Genomic DNA, 19939 nt, shown 5'->3' on the forward strand with positions numbered 1-19939 from the left:
GACAGCGGAGAGGGTGCCCAGATGGTTACCCTGTTTGAGCTTAAGGCAGGGAAGTGGGAGATACCTCCCTCGCAGTCTTCATTTCTCAAGACGGGTCCCTCCCCAGGTGCTTTCTTCCCTTTAACCTTTCTAACATGTATCCCCACTTTCCTGGCTCTCATCCCTCCTCTAGATTCTCCCCACCAGTCCCTGTCAGTAGACCTACACTGTCACCTGGTTCTGGGCTCCCAGAACTTAAATGTGAGGATTGCCAGCAGTGACCACCACTTCCAGAGTTGCTGCTGGAACTTTAGAGCTCTCCGAGGTAGAACCTCCTCTTGGGTGAGGGGCAGTAAACCTGCTCCCAGTCAATTAATGCTCAATGGAGTGCTGACATGCTCATGGCTGCTGACATTGGCAGGGAGACTTCCATGCCAACTTTCTCAGTGGTGGAACAGCCATCTGAAAAATCCTGGCTAATGCTTCCTAATATTTAAGTAGAGGTAATTTCTACTCATTCTATGTTCTTGTGTGCTGGGTTAGGGGCAATATAGTATTTAGGATAGGAGTATGAGCACCTTGAGTATTCACGTACAAACTCAGTCTACCTGCGGTTCTATTCTATGAACAGTATAAATGTATAATTATAATAACATAGATAACATATTACATACTAGATATTCCATAATTTTGAAAGAAAACACAACAGCCTGTTTTTGAGCAATTTAGTAACGTGAAAGTAGAAACGTTTTGCAAAGAAAAATAACTTCAATATGAATTCTATAAAATAGGTATATTTGAATCCCTTTATGAAGTGAAAGAAATCATGGATTCATTTAGCTCTGAATAAATATATGAAGTACAAACGCTAGAAAACCTGAATTAAAAACAGAATATTCTGGAGTACACCGCAGGCTTTTTATCAACTGAAAGGTAAAATGTAGTTTAGTATTTTAGGTAGAGACTCTTTTTCAGCTATAACAATCACTTCTCAATTTTCAGACAGAGGTGGAGATATTTGTATTTCTCTATCATTTGTTGAGGATTGTACAATGAGCTATTATACCGCCTCTCTCTTTAGATTAAGGTTCATTTCTTCCATGTTGGTGTCTGCATGACCATGCACAGACCTGCCATGGATGTAATATCCAAAGCATCTGTGTGAGAAAATCATGACCGAGATCTAAGAAATAAAAATGCAGAACAAGATTAAATAGCTAGTCTGATTTTGTGAGAAGCAATTTTGAAAAATCTGGTAACATTTTTTCAAAAAAAAAGAGAAGTTATATTACAGTACAATACTCACATTACTTATTGAACAAACATCAATAAACTGACTTATTCTGTCTTCCACAAATCGTTCATAAATACTTGCACAGAAAACTATCTGCAAACAATGCACACGTTTAGTCATTTAAAGCAACATTTCAAAATGATCAAAAATTAGCACTCTTTATTGCCACATATGATACAGACCTGTTTACAAATTGATTTGCATACTATATATGACCATATGTTATTTAATGGGAATTTCAGAAATTGTCAGTCACAATACACTTGAACAGATAATTTGATATTGGTATACTTAAAGAATTCTGATTAATCTTAATGTTCTTTATTTCCACTGATTTTAAATAGATTAAATAAATGATAAGGTGATGGAGGTCACCACGTGTTACCCATTGGAAAGGATGTACTTCAAGTTCTGTTCAAAGCCCTGTCATCTGACTCCTCTGGAGCAGAATATGTGTCCACCCTTATTCATGAGATGCGGGTGCTGCTGACAAGGCCAGTATTTATTACCTATTATTATACAAATTAGTGGCTTGTCATTTGGGAGGGAAGTTAAGAGTCAATCACATTGCTGGGAATCTGAAGTCACATATAAGCCAGACTAGGTAAGGATGGTAGATTTCCTTCCCTGAGGGCATTAATGAACCAGATGGACTTTTATAGCAACCTGGTAGTTTCATGGTCACTTGATACTATCTTTATTCCAGATTTATTTAATTAGTTGCGGTAAGGAGATTTTGAAATCAAGGGATGGATTTTATCCTCTTCCATTGCTGGTGGGGCCTCATAAAATCCAGTTCATGGCCTTTGTGCCACCACCGGTATTTTACTCATGGCAGGGGGAGGTCCACACCATGCAGGAAGCTTGGCAGTTTTAGCTGTGTGGTCTGGTGTTAGGCCAGGGGATGGTTGGAGGTAGACTTCCTTTGTAGGCTTCCTGTGCCCATCTAAAGCACCACTCCCAAGATCACATTTCCCCCTTTACCCTCCCACTCCTGGCCTCTGAAACCCAGGTTACCACCCCCCTCACAGCCTGACTCTGATGAAATCCCTCACCTGCCTTGGTGTCTGGCCCTATAACGATTTCCATTAGGGACTGCCTGTCATTGCAGCTGTGCCCACTGCTCCCACCTGGCACTGCTGGGACCACAGAACTGCTGGCTATCCAATTGGTCAGCTGCTCTGAGCGGGGCTTCCTGTTCCTATGGGACAGAAATCCCACCTCCAGCCTATTAATAGCCAATTGACAATTAAATAACAGTCGGGCAGCCATTCCTCCTCAAAGTGGCTATCCATTAACTGTGTATTCAATGGGGCAGTGAGGGTGCAGTGGTGATGGGGACTTGTGCCCCAATGTCTCTGGGTAATTTATTCAGGCAATGGACTATTAATCCATTAACATAAGCACCATGAGGTGAATTTTAAATTGGAAATCAAGACTGCTCACTAACAACCCTACACCATACTTACTCAAAATCTGACATGGTGGTGTCATCATGCCAGTGTCCGGTAATACAGAAGTTGACAGGTGCTGAACTTCAGCCTGCCTGCCATTTTTAAAAAAATGAATTAACAAGCTATTAAGCAATAGACTCAGACTTTGCATTGTGCCCCTCCCCCACCATTTATCAGTGGGTTCATGGGAAAAGAGTCAGAAGGAATTATCCAGCTATGAAGAGGCATTGCAAAGGTAGATAAAAAAGTTGCAAGTGAAACTGTGGTTGACGTTAGCAGAAGAGTTTGGTGGTGAAGTTGGGAGAGTTCTCTAATGTTGCAAGTTACTTTCATAATCATTTTGAGACTTCACAAATATTGTCAGGGAAAGGTGCCTTGATATAGGTGTTAAGTTAAATTTATGCACCTCAGTATTGGACCCCAGGATCAGTGTCCCCATGGTCATTGTATATTCTGGAGAGGAAGAAAGCTGGTCAAAGAAAGGTACACCTTGTGGTCCAGGAATCTGCTGCTTAGCAAGGGCCTGTGGATGAGAGACACCCTGCAGAGGTAGGCAAAAACACTATCCTGCCAACATAATGGCAAAGGATGACATACCTCCCAACAAATTTGATTTGATTTATTATTGTCACATGTATTAGTATACAGTGAAAAATATTGTTCCTTGTGCGGTATATAGACAAAGCATACCGTGCATAGAGCAGGAAAGGAGAGAGTGCAGAATGTAGTGTTACAGTCACCTTCAAAAGAGATAATCACATCACTGTGTGACATATTGGCTGGGGAGATTATTTCCAGTTGTGTTGGTGGGCATCCTATGCCTGTGGTGTTGAAGGTCACGGTGGCCCTGAATTTCTTTGCCTCAGGTTCTTCCAGGCATCATCTAGAGGCCTTTGTCAGATATCGCAGTCAACATCCAATCATCGCATAAAGATTTTAATAGGTGCAATATTCAGGTGTGCCCATCCATTCATTTAATTTAACAATGATAATGACAGTCAGGCAGACAGAGCCAGAGGCCGCAAAATGGAGGCCAGGGGTGATGACCACGCCAGGGGGCTTGGAGGCCATTGAAGCCCTCAGTAGTCACGGACATGGCTGGGCAGTGTCAACCTGGCAGTGCCACCTGACACCCTGGCAAGTGCCAACTGGCACCCTGGCAGTGTCAGGTGGACACTGCTAGGTGGGTACTGCCAGGGTGGAAAGTGGCACTTCCAGATTGGGGTGGAGCCTGAGGGGGTAATGAAGGGGGTGGAGCTTGAAGGGAGACTCAGCAAGATGGCCCCAATACCGGCGATCTATGTTGGGGAAACATGCCTTCAATTGGGGGGAGGGTCTTCAATTTCACTTTGAAATTAGGGCGCCCTTAAAAAATGGCACCCGATCTCTGTAGCCAGACTTGCTGGCGTCTTTAGGCCCTGCCTTACTATATCTGCATCATCCCTTAACTTTGTAAAGACGGAGGCAAAATATTCATGTAAAACCCTTCCCACAGTCTCTGCATCTATACACAAGTTCTCTTCTTCATCTCTGATAGGTCCTACTTTTTCCATAATTAACCTTTACCATTAATATATTGGTAAAACATCTTTGGGTTTTCTTTAACTTTACTTGTTAATCCTTTTTCATGCCCTCTTTTTGATATCCTTATTTCCTTTTTAACTTCATCCCTGCACTTCCTAAATTTGTCGAGGCTATCTGAAGTGCTTAGTTCTTTGTATGCTTTATTTTTCTGTTTGATCTTCCCCTGTATTCCTCTAGACAACCAGGGGGTTTTGGATTTAGCAGTACCACTCTTATTTTTGGAAGGGACATGTCTACTTTGTACATTTAGGATCTGGCTTTTTAGTGCTTCTCACTGGGTTTCCACTGATTTATGCAGCGCCGTTCAGTTCACCTCAGCCAAGTCCCTTCTCATTCCTGCAAAATTTGCCTTCCCCAGATCAAAACTTTTATTCCTGCTTTATCTCTGTCCTTTTCTCTGGTAATGCTAAATCTAACTGAATTGTGATCACTATCCCGGACATGGTCGCCAACTGTCACTTCACCCATTTGCCCTTCTTCTTCTCCAAGACTACGTCTAGAATTACAACTCCTCTAGTTGGGTTTGTCACTAATTGTTTGAAAAAAACTTCCTAGACACAGTGCATGAATTTTTCTCCCTCAGTGCCCCTTACATTGTTTGAATCCCAGATGATATTTGGATAGTTAAAGTCTCCTACCATTATTGCCATCTTGTTCTTAATGTTCATCTGGCAGTAAGGATACTCCAGCAGCAAGCCATAAAAAGAATGAACTTCACAAAGTAAATAAAAGTAAAGGTTTAATAAAGAAACTTCATTACACCACCACTAGGCCACAAATGCTCCCCCAATCCCCATCAGCTTTCTATTTATATCGGGTTAGCTGGTCAGCCAACCACCACATCATGTTGCCATTGGTTATTTGTCTGCTGGGTCAGCTGACCACCACAGCACGTTACCATTGGTTACATTGTAACACTTACAGGCAAAAATTTGCCTATATATTTTTCTTTTATCTCCCTTACACTATTTGGGGGTCTGTAGTATACTCTCAGTAGTGTGATTGCCTTTTTAAATTTCTAAGTTCAACCCATAAAGCCAGTTTGTTGACCCGTTTGTTAACTAACCATGTTAGATAATTTCTAAAAGCAAATCCATCAGGTTCATTCGATATGACCAACCCTTTACAAATTCACCCTGACTCTCTCTGCCATCAGTTCATATTTATTCAAGTGCTCAGGTTAATTGTGTGCACAAGTAGAATCATAGATTAAAGAATATTCCCACCTGGATAATACCAACTGTCAGCCAAACAGTACTAGCCATGCCGAATCTTAGAATATGGCTTGATGGGACAACATCGCTCTCAGCAGTTCTTTTTAGTTGAGAATAAGGATTCATTGAAGTCAGATTTGCAAAACCAACAACCTAGAAAAAAATCTAAATTAATGCATCTGCAGTTTATCATAGGTTAATCATGTGACCAGCAGAAGATCTAAAATCTAAGTTTGATCAGAAAGTACCCTGAATGTCATAACTTTATATTATGAAACCCCATCCTCTACAAAACTACACAGAAATATTGCAATAAAAGTTCTAGCCCTTGATGCCTGGGTATGATTTATGCCAGCCAGCTAGCAGTAAGCTTCACTAGTATGTCACCATTTGAAGCCTCAACACTGTGCTTTTCTGCCTGCTTGTCTAGAAACCCTTTTCCTAACCATCAAGAATGAACAATATATGGTGTTGATAACTATACAGGTTAAATTTGCCATAGGTAACACTATTGGAGGTGCCTAAGGATAAAATAATGATTTATTGGAGCAATTGTCCACTCTTCTGAAGGCAAGCGTCATTTTCCTTTACAGTACAGCATTAGTGCCAAGATCATATTGCTGTCACTGGCTCAGCATGTTCATTGCCTTGTATTTTTATGAAGTATTTAGAAATGTATTTCTGTATCAAATCACTATTTTAAAAAAATTGTTCACATTATTAGTTAGACTGAGCAGAAGAAGAATCCCATATCTGATCACTACCGTTATCATTCTCAGCCAGTCAGCAGGTCTTGTAAGTGGCTTCAACAACCTTGGGCTCAGTGAAGAGCAAAAAATAAAATCAGTCAAAGTTCTGCTCCGTTTTGCAATCCAGTGACAGTTGTCAGCGTGTACGTACAATTGATGTTAACAGAGGACAAGGTCAACCTTCACTGTGACGAAGGTTGAAATAGGTTGAAAATGCAGCTACTCCCTCTCTGGGCTCAGTTATGAATAGCTTCTTCCTCGATGTAGAAGCTGCTGGCATCTGTGAAACCATAGCCTGTAAAAGTCTGTGGTGCTGATTTTTGAGCTTGTTCACTAATTATATACACATGACTTCTGCTGACACTGTTTATAATGTGTGTTTCTGGCAGGAAATTGATGGGCCTGTAGTTAACTTTACATCAATTTTTAAACAAAGGTGTAACATTTACAATTCTCTAATTTCCTGGCTCCATACCTGAATCAAAAGAGGATTGGAAAATTATGGCAAGTGCCTCCGTAATTTCCAACCTTACTTCCCTAAGTATCTTTGGATGTATCCCAACTGGCCTGGGTGAATAGCAAATTTAAGCACAACCAGTATATCTAACACCTCTTCTCTATCTATTTTTGGCCATTCAGTGTCCCAACTACTTCCTCTTTCACTATGACTTGAGCAGCATCTTCTTTCTTGATAAAGACAGATGTAAGATACTCATCTCATATCTCTTCCATGCACCCTGCCTCCAAGTATAAATCTACTTTTTGATCCTGAATTAGCTCCACTTCTTTACCACACTTCTACTATTTGTAGCATTGTAGGAGACCTTTGGATCCCTTTTTTATGTTGCCAGTCTCTTTGCAAACTCTTTTTTTGCTTCTCTCATTTCTTTTTTCATTTCCCTTCTCAGCCTGGTTCTCAATTGTATTATCCATCTGTCGTCTGCATGCATTTTCTGTTTTATCTTTTTCTCTATCATTGTAAACACCCAGTAAGCTCTGGAATTCCAGGACATTTGTGCTATTGCTCTCCTTGAGTGAATGTATCTTGACTTTAATCGAACTATCTCCTATTTGAAGGTTCCGTTACAGTTTTACAGCTATCTTTGCTTCCAATTCCCCCTGTGCCATACTGTAATCTAAATTGTCTGTCTGTTTTGCCCCTTCTATAAGATAATGGCTGGAATTCTCGGATATTGGACACCCCAAATCTCCATTTACAGCAGCGGGGCTGGAGAATCCCAGCTTCAGACAAGGTCAGAGAATCTCGGCCAGTGTCTTTATCCCCGCTTTTTTGGATTTGTAGCAATCTCGAATACACTACTGGGTTCAATTTATCAAATATTTTGAATATTCGTATATGTTATTTTCCTTCCTTATTAAATGTTAAACTTACTTCCAAAATAAAAATAACAACAACAATTTGAAAAATAGGATTAATCTTTCTGATAGTCTGGATGTTATTCCATTCATTTGCTACAAAGTATGTCCTCCAAATGCTCACAGGAGCTGGGGCCGTCTTTATATCACCTCCACCTATAAGCAATGAATAAACAATTTTAACATACTTAAGAATTAAACAAAAAACTACAAATACTAAAGTACAAAACAAAAATGGAAATACTGGAAATATACAGTAGGATCTTCAGTGTTTGGTTACAGTATTTCATCATTCACTTGGGCCCTCTGCAGTACTCTAGTTTGAGTGTGGATTTTACTAACTTCAGATTTTAGCTACGCTCCCATTTTTCTTTACAGTAGACAGTGCTGGGGAAGGGATGCAGAATGAAAATCTGGATATAGATTTTTTGCCAGAATACAGTTCGGATGGAGGGGTGAACAAAATTTTGATTTGATTTATTATTGTTGCATGGTCACCCTATTATAGAAAGGATATTATTAAACTAGGAGGAGTGCAGAAAAGATTTATTAGGATGCTACCGGGACTTGATGGTTTGAGTTATAAGGAGAGGCTGAATAGACTGAGACTTTTTTCTCTGGAGCGTAGAAGGCTGAGGGGTGATCTTATAGAGGTTTATAAAATAATGAGGGGCATAGATCAGCTAGATAGTCAATATCTTTTCCCAAAGGTAGGGGAATCTAAAACTAGAGGGCATAGGTTTAAAGTGAGAGGGGAGAGATTCAAAAGTGTCCAGAGGAGCAATATTTTCACACAGAGGGTGGTGAGGTAGGAGTAGAGGCGGGTATAATTTTGTCTTTTAAAAAACATTTAGACAGTTACATGGGTAAGATGGGTATAAAGGGATATGGGCCAAATGCAGGCCATTGGGATTAGCTTAGGGGTTTAAAAAAAAAGGGTGGCATGGACAAGTTGGGCAGAAGGGCCTGTTTCCATGCTGTAAACCTCTATGACTCTATGTATTAGTATACAGTGAAAAGTATTGTTTCTTGTGCGCTGTACAGAAAAAGTTTGAAGTTTTAAGGTTTATTTATTAGTGTCACAAGTAGGTTTATATTAACACTGCAAAGCACACCGGACATAGAGAAGGAAAGGAGAGGGTGCAGAATGTAGTGTTATAGTCATAGCTAGGGTGTAGAGAAAGATCAACTTAATATAAGGTAGGTCCATTCAAAAGTCTGATGGCAGCAGGGAAGATGCTGTTCTTGAGTCGGTTGGTATGTGACCTCAGACTTTTGTTTCTCTTTCCCGACGGAAGAAGGTGGAAGAGAGTATGTCCGTGGTGTGTGGAGTCCTTGATTATGCTGGCTGTTTTTCCGAGGCAGTGGGAAGTGTAGACAGAGTCAATGGATGGGAGGCTGGTTTGCGTGATGGAGTGGGCTTTGTTAACAACCCTTTGTAGTTTCTTGCGGTCTTGGACAGAGCAGGAGCCATACCAAGCTGTGTTATAACCAGAAAGAATGCTTTCTGTGGTGCATCTGTAAAAGTTGATGAGAGTTGTAGCGGACATGGCAAATTTCCTTAGTCTCCTGAAAAAGTAGGAAGCATTGATGAGTTCACTTTACTTCTATATTTAAGACATATTTATTTTTCTAGCATTTTCGGCTTTCATTCAGCCCCACTATTTATTTTTCCTTGTCATTTCCCTCAATTATTTCCAAATGTAGGCCTTTCCTTTTACAACCTATCCTTTTGATATTTAATGTATTTTCATTGTGATACCAGATAATATTTCATATTATCTAACAGTTTCCCACTTTCCTATTAAGCAATTCGCAGATTATTTAGCCTATGAACTACCTTGTTGTCATCTTTTATCTTTCTCCCCCCTTATTTTCCAATTTTACAAGATGTTTGCTGATGTAATAAAGTCGAAGGCGACTTGTTCTGACTTCAACAATGAAAGATTTATTATTAATATAATATATACAAGGTAAGGGTCTGACAGAACTAGTACACAAGTCTACTCTCTTCTCCTCCCTGGCTCCAACAGAGGTTCCTTCCCATTCCAGGGCATGCACCCTTGCTCCCAATTGGCTCGGAATCCCACGCAACCTCTACAGCATGATCATGTGGCCCTCTTGGGATCGCCCCTTTAAAGGGGCCGCCACATTACCACAGCTGATGTTTCAGTTTTCAGTTATGGTGTAGGATTAAACTCAAAATATGAACTTCTGTTTTTCTCGTTACAGGATTAACTTGTTCCACAGGCTAGACAGAGACTCAAACAATAAGAAAGAATGTAATGCCTAGCCTCCAGTTGAGTGTGACTTCTGATAGAACAAAGAACAATACAGCACAGGAACAGGCCCTTCGGCCCTCCAAGCCTGCGCCGCTCATGTGCCCACTAGACCATTCTTTTGTATCCCTCTATTCCCAGTCTGTTCATGTGGTTATCTAGATAAGTCTTAAACGATCCCAGCGTGTCCGCCTCAATCACCTTGCTTGGCAGTGCATTCCAGGCCCCCACCACCCTCTGTGTAAAATATACGTCCCCCTGACATCTGTGTTGAACCTTGCCCCCCCTCACCTTGAACCCGTGACCCCTTGTGTTCGTCACCTCCGACCTGGGAAAAAGCTTCCCACTGTACACTCTTCCTATGCCTGTCATAATTTTATACACCTCTATTAGGTCACCCCCTCATCCTCCGTCTTTCCAGGGAGAACAACCCCAGTTTACCCAATCTCTCCTCATAGCTAAGACCCTCCATACCAGGCAACATCCTGGTAAACCTTCTCTGTACTCTCTCCAAAGCCTCCACGTCCTTCTGGTAGTGTGGCAACCAGAACTGGATGCAGTATTCAAAATGTGGCCTAACCATCGTTCTACACAGCTGCAACATCATATGCCAACTTTTATATTCTATGCCCCTTCCAATAAAGGCAAGCATGCCATATGCCTTCTTCACCACCCTCTCCACCTGTGCTGCCACCTTTAAGGATCTGTGGACTTGTGCACCCAGGTCCCTCTGTGTGTCTATACTCCTGATCACAGAAATCACAGAAACCCTACATGCAGAAAGAGGCCATTTGGCCCATCGAGTCTGCACCGACCACAATCCCACCCAGGCCCTACCCCCATATCCCTACATATTTACCTGCTAATCCCTCTAACCTATACATCTCAGGACACTAAGGGGCAATTATAGCATGGCCAATCAACCTAACCCGCACATCTTTGGACTGTGGGAGGAAACCGGAGCACCCGGAGGAAACCCACGTAGACATGAAGAGAATGTGCAAACTCCACATAGACTGTGACCCAAGCCGGGAATTGAGCCCAGGTCTCTGGAGCTGTGAAGCAGCAGTGCTAATCACTGTGCTACCGTGTCGCCCCACTGTGCTACCGTGCCGCCCTGATGGTTCTGCCATTTATTGTATAGCTCCCCCTTACATTAGATCTACCGAAATGCATCACTTCGCATTTATCTGGATTAAATTCCATCTGCCATTTCTCCGCCCAATGTTCCAGCCTATCTATATCCTGCTGTATTCTTTGACAATGTTCATCACTATCCGCAACTCCAGCAATCTTCGTGTCATCCGCAAACTTACTGATCACACCAGCTACATCTTCCTCCAAATCATTTATGTATATCACAAACAGCAGAGGTCCCAGTACAGAGCCCTGCGGAACACCACTGGTCACAGACCTCCAACCGGAAAAAGACCCCTCCTCTGCTACCGTCTGTCTTCTATGGCTAAGCCAGTTCTCCACCCATCTAGCTAGCTCACCTTTTATCCCGTGAGATTTAATCTTTTGCACCAGCCTGCCATGAGGGACCTTGTCAAACGCTTTACTAAAATCCATATAGACTACATCCACGGCCCTTCCTTCGTCAATCGTTTTTGTCACCTCCTCAAAAAACTCAACCAAATTTGTGAGGCATGACCTCCCTCGTACAAAACCATGCTGTCTATCGCTAATGAGATTATTCAGTTCTAAATGCGCATATATCCTATCTCTAAGAATCTTCTCCAACAACTTCCCTACCACGGACGTCAAGCTCACCGGCCTATAATTACCCGGGTTATCCTTGCTACCCTTCTTAAATAACGGGACCACATTTGCTATCCTCCAATCCTCTGGGACCTCACCTGTGTCCAGTGCCCAGCCCTAAGCGATTTCCAGTCTATGTGAGGGAAATTAAAGTCTCCCACTACAACAACCCTATTTTTTCTGCACCTGTCCAGAATCTCCTTACATATCCGTTCCTCAACTTCCCGTGGACTGTTGGGAGGCCTGTAGTATACCCCCAGCATTGTGACTGTGCCCTTCCTGTTTCTGAGCTCCACCCGCAGTGACTCGTTACCTGAACCGTCCATATTGTCCACCCTCGGTACCGCTGTAATATGCTGCCTAACCAGCATTGCTACTCCCCCACCTCTCCTCGCCCCTCCTCTGTCTCGCCTAAAACACTTGTACCCCGGAATATTCAGCTGCCAGTCCTGTCCTTCTTTTAACCAAGTCTCCGTCACTGCAACCACATCCAAGTTCCACGCAAGCATTAAGGCTCTAAGCTCGTCTGTCTTGCCCATGACGCTCCTTGCATTGAAGCAGATGCACTCCAGACCTCCAGGCCCATTGAGGTCATCCTCCCCCAGAATGCTCTTCCTCTTAGATAGCCTTGTCTTGGCCCCAACCTCGTCCCCAGCCTCTATGCTTATTGACCTATTGTTCTGATCCCCACCCCCCGCCACATTAGTTTAAACCTACCCGAACCACACTAGCAAAACTCCCAGCTAGGATATTCGTACCCCTCCAGTTTAGGTGCAACCTGTCCTTCTTGTACAGGTGCCATCCTCTCTTGAAGACTTCCCAGTGATCTACAAATTCGAAACCCTCCCTCCTGCACCAGTCCTTTAGCCACACGATCAGCTGTGCAGTCTCCCTGTTCCTAGCCTCACTAGCTTGTGGCACTGGGAGTAGTCCAGAGATCGCTACCCTAGAGGCCCTGCTTTTTAGCCTACTACCCAACTCCCTGAATTGCTCTTGCAGGACCTCCCTGCTCTTTCTGCCTACGTCATTTGCACCAATGTGGACAATGACATCCGTCTGGTTACCCGTCTTTTTTAGGATGCTTCCTACCCGCTCAGAGACATCCAGGACCCCAGCACCAGGGATGCTGAGTTAATCATGAAAATTATGTTACTTAAAGATTATTAAATTCTGCTCTTGTAATGAGGTAAATAACACTATCACAGCTATCATAGGTTAATGCAAAACACTGTTTCTTCAATAAACACCAATTAACTGCTTCCCAGCTTTGTCAGTGCTAAAGGCACTCCATACCCAGACCTCGAAACATAGAATGAATTCCATTAACTCTTTCTGAGTATTGGGTAGGAAAGTCATCAAAAAACTCACTGGAAAGTGGTGAAATTCTGTTTCAATTTTGGCGATGAGAATGAGATCCACTCGAGCCTGTTGTGACAGTGGGACTAAGGTTTGGTGAGTATTTTCTCTGATTACACTCCCAACTGAGTACTGTTGTAGATCAGCAGCTGATTAAAAGAGCAGATGTGAGCCAAGCATAGACCAGACAAAGGGAGAAGTGAAGTGAAATGAAATACGTGATCATGAAGTTCCCCTCGAGTCAAAAGCGGTCAGCCAACTATGGGGCGAGCCAAGACCGGTTGGAGTACCGCGGGTGTGAATAAAGGGTAAACAAAGTACTTTAGTTGTGAAGTTTCCTTGTGCTGGTGAGCCATGGCATCAAATGCCAAAAGGCGGAACTTGAGTTAATTACTGAATGGGAGTTGAAGGGACTATGTCCCTCTACCTAGCCTGAAAATATCACAAGCTAATTGAGAAAATATAAAAACAAGGATGGGTTCCTACCGACCCTTCACTGCACAGTAAAAACTGGTGGGACGCTCAAGCAAGTGACAAGACAGACAATGCCATTGTCACAATTTTGAGCATTTATTTGCAACAGACAAAATTGTTTGCAACAACAACAATCCTTAAACCCCACTGCCCTGCGGCAGTCCGGCCCTATATCCAACCGATAAGGAACATCGTAACAGTGCCTTTTGCTACTGCAACGAGGCAAATGTTCTTTTAGGAGGTACCCATCCCCAATGAATTAAAGAAAACTTAGGTTATAAATGAAATACAAGCTTGTGTTAAACATTGCTTGCATTCAGCTCTCTGAATCCGAGTCTTGTACAAATACTTCAAAATCCAAGATGGCGCTGGAGCGAGGCGACTTCTTACAAGCTGTGCCCAGCATACCTTCAAATTCTATCTTTTATTTTCGTTCTATGCTTCTCAAACTTCATTCTAACTCTTTTACATTCTGCACTCGCTCGTTTCCTTCTCTATGAACGATATGCTCTGTATAGCGCGCTAGAAACAATACTTTTCACTGTATGCTAATACATGTGACAATAATAAATCAAATCAAATCAAAATCTTGTAAAAATACATTTAATTCAAACAGCTGAGAGTTTCTGTTCCAGTTGTCAAGGTCAAAGAAAGCTTGCAGTTTGGCAGCACTTCAAGTTGAACTTTTCGAAACATTTGTGTGAAAAAAAGAACTATTCTGATTTCTTTCAAACTAGGTTAATTACTGAACATTGGAAATTGAAAAAAATAAGGATAGAGACAAGAAATGAAATTTAAGCAAAACTGAAGAAAATAGAAGTTTTTTGAAAATTACTTAAAGTGACGCAATTGCGTGCCAATTTTCTCCACCCACTCCTGGCCCTTTAGATTCTGTAGGAAAAGTTAACCATTGCAACAGACAATTGATTTGTTGTAAATTGTCTGGAAACTTGTGTGTCTAGGTTAATTTATATAAGATTTAATTGTGGCTTCAGAGAAACTCAATGATTAGTTAAATGTGGAAATTTTAAGCATAGTCTGGAGGCATTTGGAGTAAGAGTGAAAATTTTACTGCATTGTCACATTAGCCCAAATAAAGAACAGTGTTTGGAATTTTGTGATGCCTATAAAATCAGGTCTTCGAAATTGACTTAGATGGGACAAAAAAAGGCTAAGTGTAATAAAAGAGAATGGAGGATCTGCTTTTTATTTTACTCAAGGGATTGTGAGCTTGTAATACTTTATTTCTTTAAGAAGTTTAGCTGCGAGAAAATGCTGGAAATTAACCCTGAAATTTACGAGCGGTGAAATTTTTGTTTGTTTTATGTGGATATTCGCAGATTATCATTGTTTTGCACTATCTTTTATAAAGTTTATCTTTCGGAGGAATTAAACTTAAGTTTTTAATTACAGGCAGTTCGAAAGTTTTAAAACCGAACCACAAGAAGCACTGCCATAATTCATTTTGCTTATCAGGTTATCATTGTTTTAAAACACTTACTATCTTTCTTTGCAAGTGTATGGATGATATTCGTGTGTCGTGTGCTTCAAATGTTAATGTCTTCTGACTGATGTTGTGATTGAAGTCAAACAGTTAATAAAAGGAAAGTGTAATTAATAAAGTGTTTTTTTTTTCAAAGTTACATACCTGGGGTTGTGCTTACTGGCCAGAGGTATGATTCTAGGATATGTTGATAACATGTGGCAGTTTTAATCTGGATAAAAATTCACGCATGTGAGAATGAGATAGATTTAATTTGATAGGGCTAATCAAAATTTGGGATGTTTGAAATTATTACAACAAATCCTGTGTTGAATTGATCTTCGGTTAAAAACTTCTTCCTGACACAATTGGCACAATGAAAGGGAAAATTTGGAGATTGGATATTGAGGAAAAAATTCAAAAGGAGAGATTGTTAAATAAAAATGAGTTCCAGACTGTTGTGGGAAATTTACCACCGGAGTCAGACTTGGAGGTTTCAACAATACAGTTTTATTTCGGACACGAAGCTTCAGGAGAAAGCACTGGTACTCCGCAGTACTTGGCAGCTACCTTCTCAATTACACAATGGCAGTTGATCATTTTTATACCTTTTAGACAATAGGTAGTATGGACATTAGCCGTTTAACACATCGTTATAAGTTGAGTAGGTAGATTACGGACATCGGTAGTTAACACATCGTTACAAGCAGACAGGTACAGACATGGGCAGTTAACATATCATTGTTCATAGAATGGGTACATTTCCTCTATCAATGACTGGTTTCAATCTATACATTCAGTGGCTGATGTTCTTGCATTTATGTTCCCATCTGTGGTTGACCTTATTATCAGACTTATTGTTCTGGGTCTGCCCTTATCTTAAAGTGCCTCAAGCTCTGACCAGCTTCCTGCAGCATTTCAGTTCCTGCATGTTTTAACTTTAAGTAACTTGTCTGTGCTAAAAGCCAGTGCCTGTTAATGACCCTTCCCAGATAACCATTTTGTGTGCCAGGCAACCATTTTGTGTGCCAGGTAACCATTTCTTTAATTCCCCCACAATACAGACTGTGTTCTTGTTAGATTAAAATAAGAGAATGGTGGTGATGCAAGGACATCCATTTGAGAACTTTTACTCCACCCTTTTCACACTAGCAGACAATTAACTCTTGTCAACAAACAGCTGAAGCTCATCACAGCTGAAGATATTTCTGCAGGAATTGGGGATCACAAAATTGTAAGTTTTGAGTTGTCAGATATGTACAAATGAATTATGAGATTGGGGCAGCATGGTGGCACAGTGGTTCGCACTGCTGCCTCATGGCATTAGGGACCCAGGTTCAATTCCCGGCTTGGGTCACTATCTGTGTGGAGTTCGCACATTCTCCCTGTGTCTGTGTGGGTTTCCTCTGGGTGCTCCGGTTTCTTCCCACAGTCCAAAGATGTGTGAGTTAGGTGGATTGGCCATGCTAAATTGCCCTTTATTGTCAGGGGGACTAGCTAGGGCAAATGCATGGGGTTATGGGAGTAGGCCCTGGGTGGGATTGTGGTCCGTGCAGACTTGATGGGCCGAATGGCCTCCTTCTGCATTGTAGGAGGCTATGATTCTAACTGTGAAAAATTAACCCATTGTGCAGATTACTATAGTTGGAGATGAAGGGAAATAACCCAGTGGGATACATGACCATTGAGGGAAAGAACCCTGTATGTGATGTACAAGCGGGAGATGAGGAAGTAAATAGGCTAAGAGAAGAGTCATTGAAGAAGACTGATGTGACTCTGTTTGTCAACAGATTATGGTGGATTGAATTTTTAAAATTATTCATTCATGGGACATGGGCGTTGCTGGCTGGCCAGCATTTATTGCCCATCCCCAGTTGCCCTTGAGTAGGTGGTGGTGAGCTGCCTTGAATCGCTGCAGTCGATGTGCTGTGGATTGACCCACAATGCTGTTAGGGAGGGAATTCCAGGATTTTGACCCAGCGGCTGCGAAGGAACAACAATATATTTCTAAGTCAGGATGGTGAGCGGCTTGGAGGGGAACATGCAGGTGGTAGTGTCCCCATGTACCTGCTGCCCTTGTCCTTCTAGATGGAAGTGGTCGTCGATTTGGAAAGTGCTGTCTAAGGATCTTTGGTGATTTGCTGCAGTGCATCTTGTAGATTGTACACACTGCTGCTACTGAGCGTTGGTGGTGGAGGGACTGGATGTTTGCCAATCAAGCAGGCTGCTTTGTCCTGGATGGTTTTTTAAAAAAAGTTTATTTATTAGTCACAAGTAAGGTTTACATTAACACTGCAATGAAGTTACTGTGAAATTCCCCTAGTCGCCACATTCCAGCGCCTGTTCGGGTCAATGCACCTAACCAGCACGTCTTTCAGACTGTGGGAGGAAACCGGAGCACCCGGAGGAAATCCATGCAGACACGGGGAAAATGTGCAAACTCCACACAGACAGTGACCCAAGCCAGGAATTGAACCCAGGTCCCTGGCGCTGTGAAGCAGCAGTGCTAACTACTGTGCCACCCCTGGTGCCAAGTTCCTTGAGTGTTGTTGGAGCTGCAACCATTCAGGCAAGTGGGGAGTATTCCATCACACTCTTGACTTGTGCCTTATAGATGGTGGACAGGCTTTGGGGAGTCAGGAGGTGAGTTACTCACTGCAGTATTTCTAGCCTCTGACCTGCTCTTGTAGCCACTGTATTTATGCAGCGAGTCCAGCTGAGTTTCTGGTCAATGGTAACCCCAAGAATGTTGACAGTGGGTGATTCAGTGATGCTGACACCATTGAATGTTAAGGAGCGGTGGTTAGAGTGTCTCTTATTGGTGATGGTCATTGCCTGGCATTTGTGTGGTGTGAATGTTACTTGCCATTTGTCAAACCAAGCCTGGATATTGTCCAGATTTTGTTGCATTTGAACATGGACTGCTTCAGTATCTGAGGAGTTGCGAATAGTGCTGAATGTTGTGCAATCATCGGCGAACATCCCCACTTCTGACTTTTTGACGGAGGAAAGGTCATTGATGAAGCAGCTGAAGATGATTGGGCCTAGGATACCAGCCTGAGGGACTCCTGCAAAGATATCCTGGAGTTGAGATGAATGACTCTCCAAAACCACAATCATCTTCCTATGTGCCAGGCATGACTCCAATCAGTGGAGAGTTTGCCCTGATAACAATTGATTCCAGTTCTGCTAGAGGTCCTTGATGCCAGACTTGGTCAAATGCGGCCTTGATGTCAAGGGCTGTCACTCTCATCTCGCCTCTGGAATTCAGCTCTTTTGTTCATGTTTGAACCAATGCTGTAATGAGAACAGGAGCTGGGTGACCCTGGCGAACCCCAAACTGGGCATCACTGAGCAGGTTATTGCTGAGCAGGTGCTGCTTGACAGCACTGTTGATAGCCCCTTCCATCACTTTACTGATGATCAAGAGTCGACTGATTGGGCGGTAATTGGCTGGATTGGATTTGTCCTGCTTTTTGTGTGCAGGACATACCTGGACAATTTTCCAAGTTGTCAGGTAAATGCCAGTATTGTAACTACACTGGAACAGCTTGGCTAGGGGAGTGGCAAGTTTTGGAGCACGTCTTCATTACTATTGCCGGAATGTTATCAGGGCCCATTGCCTTTGCAGTATCCAGTGCCTGCAATTGTTTCTTGATATCATGTGAAGTGAATCGATTTGGCTGGAGACTGGCATCTGAGATGCTGGGGACCACTGGAGGAGGCCAAGATGGGTCATCCACTCGGTACTTCTGGCTGAAGATTGCTGCGAATACTTCAGCATTATCGTTTGCACTGATGTGCTGGGCTCCTCCATCATTGAGGATGGGGATATTTGTGGAGAACCAAGAACAGGATGGGCAATTGTTGAACAAGGCAGGACAAAATTAAAGGCGGAATCTATTTGACTGATAGGAACGACGATGATGATTTTTAAAAAACCTGACATTTAAAGGGATTTTTAAAAAAAGGAAAAGAAAACATATACACAATTTATGGACATTGGCACAAAGCTTCTTTTGAAGAAGAGAAGAAATAAACATAAATAGAAATGTGCCAGCCCAACAACACTATTGTTTGAATTTGGGACAATTCTGAAATGTGAAAAGTGTGTTGTGATTTAGCAAGTTACTTTTAAAAATGATGTAATCTAAGATAAAGAACGAACGATCACAACATGTTAATGCCTGTGATCAAATAGAAATCTTTGATTTCAGTTTTACAAATATGAGAATATTTTACTGGACTGCAAGCTTTCTCCAGGGCTTCTGACTATAAGACCATAAGACATAGGAGCAGAATTAGGCCACTTGGCCCATTTGAGTCAGCTCCGCCATTCAATCATGGCTGATATTTTTCTCATCCCCATTCTCCTGCCTTTTCCCCATAACCCCTGATCCCCTTATTAATCAAGAATCTACCTATTTCTGTCTTAAAGACACTCAATGACTGGGATAGCATAATAACTAGGAGATGCATCAAAATTAGACATAATTAATTGAGGGTTAAAGATAGAGACTGGAAATCAAAACAGCAAATGGGATATTGGATGCAATTCAATGGAACATTTCAAACTGGTACAGATATATATTCTAGCAAAAGGAAAGTATATCCTTGTCTATGTTTTTTTTTAAAAGAACAAAAATGTCAGTGGTACATCTTCATTTATGTCATTCATTAGCATATTCCATTTGTTAACCCTTTAAATTACACCAACAAAGGCCACTTATTTAAGAACTATGTTGAGTTTTCTGAATGATTTCTGCATGCAACCTGGACCTTTTTTGGTGGAGCTTTATCCAATATGGAAGGTGGTACCCTTCCAACACGAGATGAATGCCCACCATGTTGAAGGGTTAAACGCTCATCTTATGCTTGTAAAGTTAGTGCTGCACCAATTAATTTCTCGGCTGATTTTCTTTTTCCAGAAGTAAT

The 19939-nt window shown here is 41.9% G+C and overlaps 1 protein-coding gene across 1 annotated transcript in view; it reads right to left on the bottom strand.

The window, feature by feature from the left end:
• tmem67 (transmembrane protein 67) overlaps positions 1 to 19939 on the bottom strand; it is a 148277-nt gene that overhangs the window by 20000 nt on the left and 108338 nt on the right. Inside the window, exons 21-24 of the mRNA XM_078216975.1 lie at positions 7668 to 7807; positions 5538 to 5678; positions 1286 to 1366; positions 1046 to 1162 (exon numbers count right to left, since the gene is read on the bottom strand). Of these exons, the coding sequence (XP_078073101.1) occupies positions 1046 to 1162; positions 1286 to 1366; positions 5538 to 5678; positions 7668 to 7807 (479 nt within the window). The remainder of the gene's footprint in view (positions 1 to 1045; positions 1163 to 1285; positions 1367 to 5537; positions 5679 to 7667; positions 7808 to 19939) is intronic.

This window comes from Mustelus asterias, chromosome 7, assembly GCF_964213995.1.
Source record: "Mustelus asterias chromosome 7, sMusAst1.hap1.1, whole genome shotgun sequence".
Classification (NCBI taxonomy): domain Eukaryota; kingdom Metazoa; phylum Chordata; class Chondrichthyes; order Carcharhiniformes; family Triakidae; genus Mustelus; species Mustelus asterias.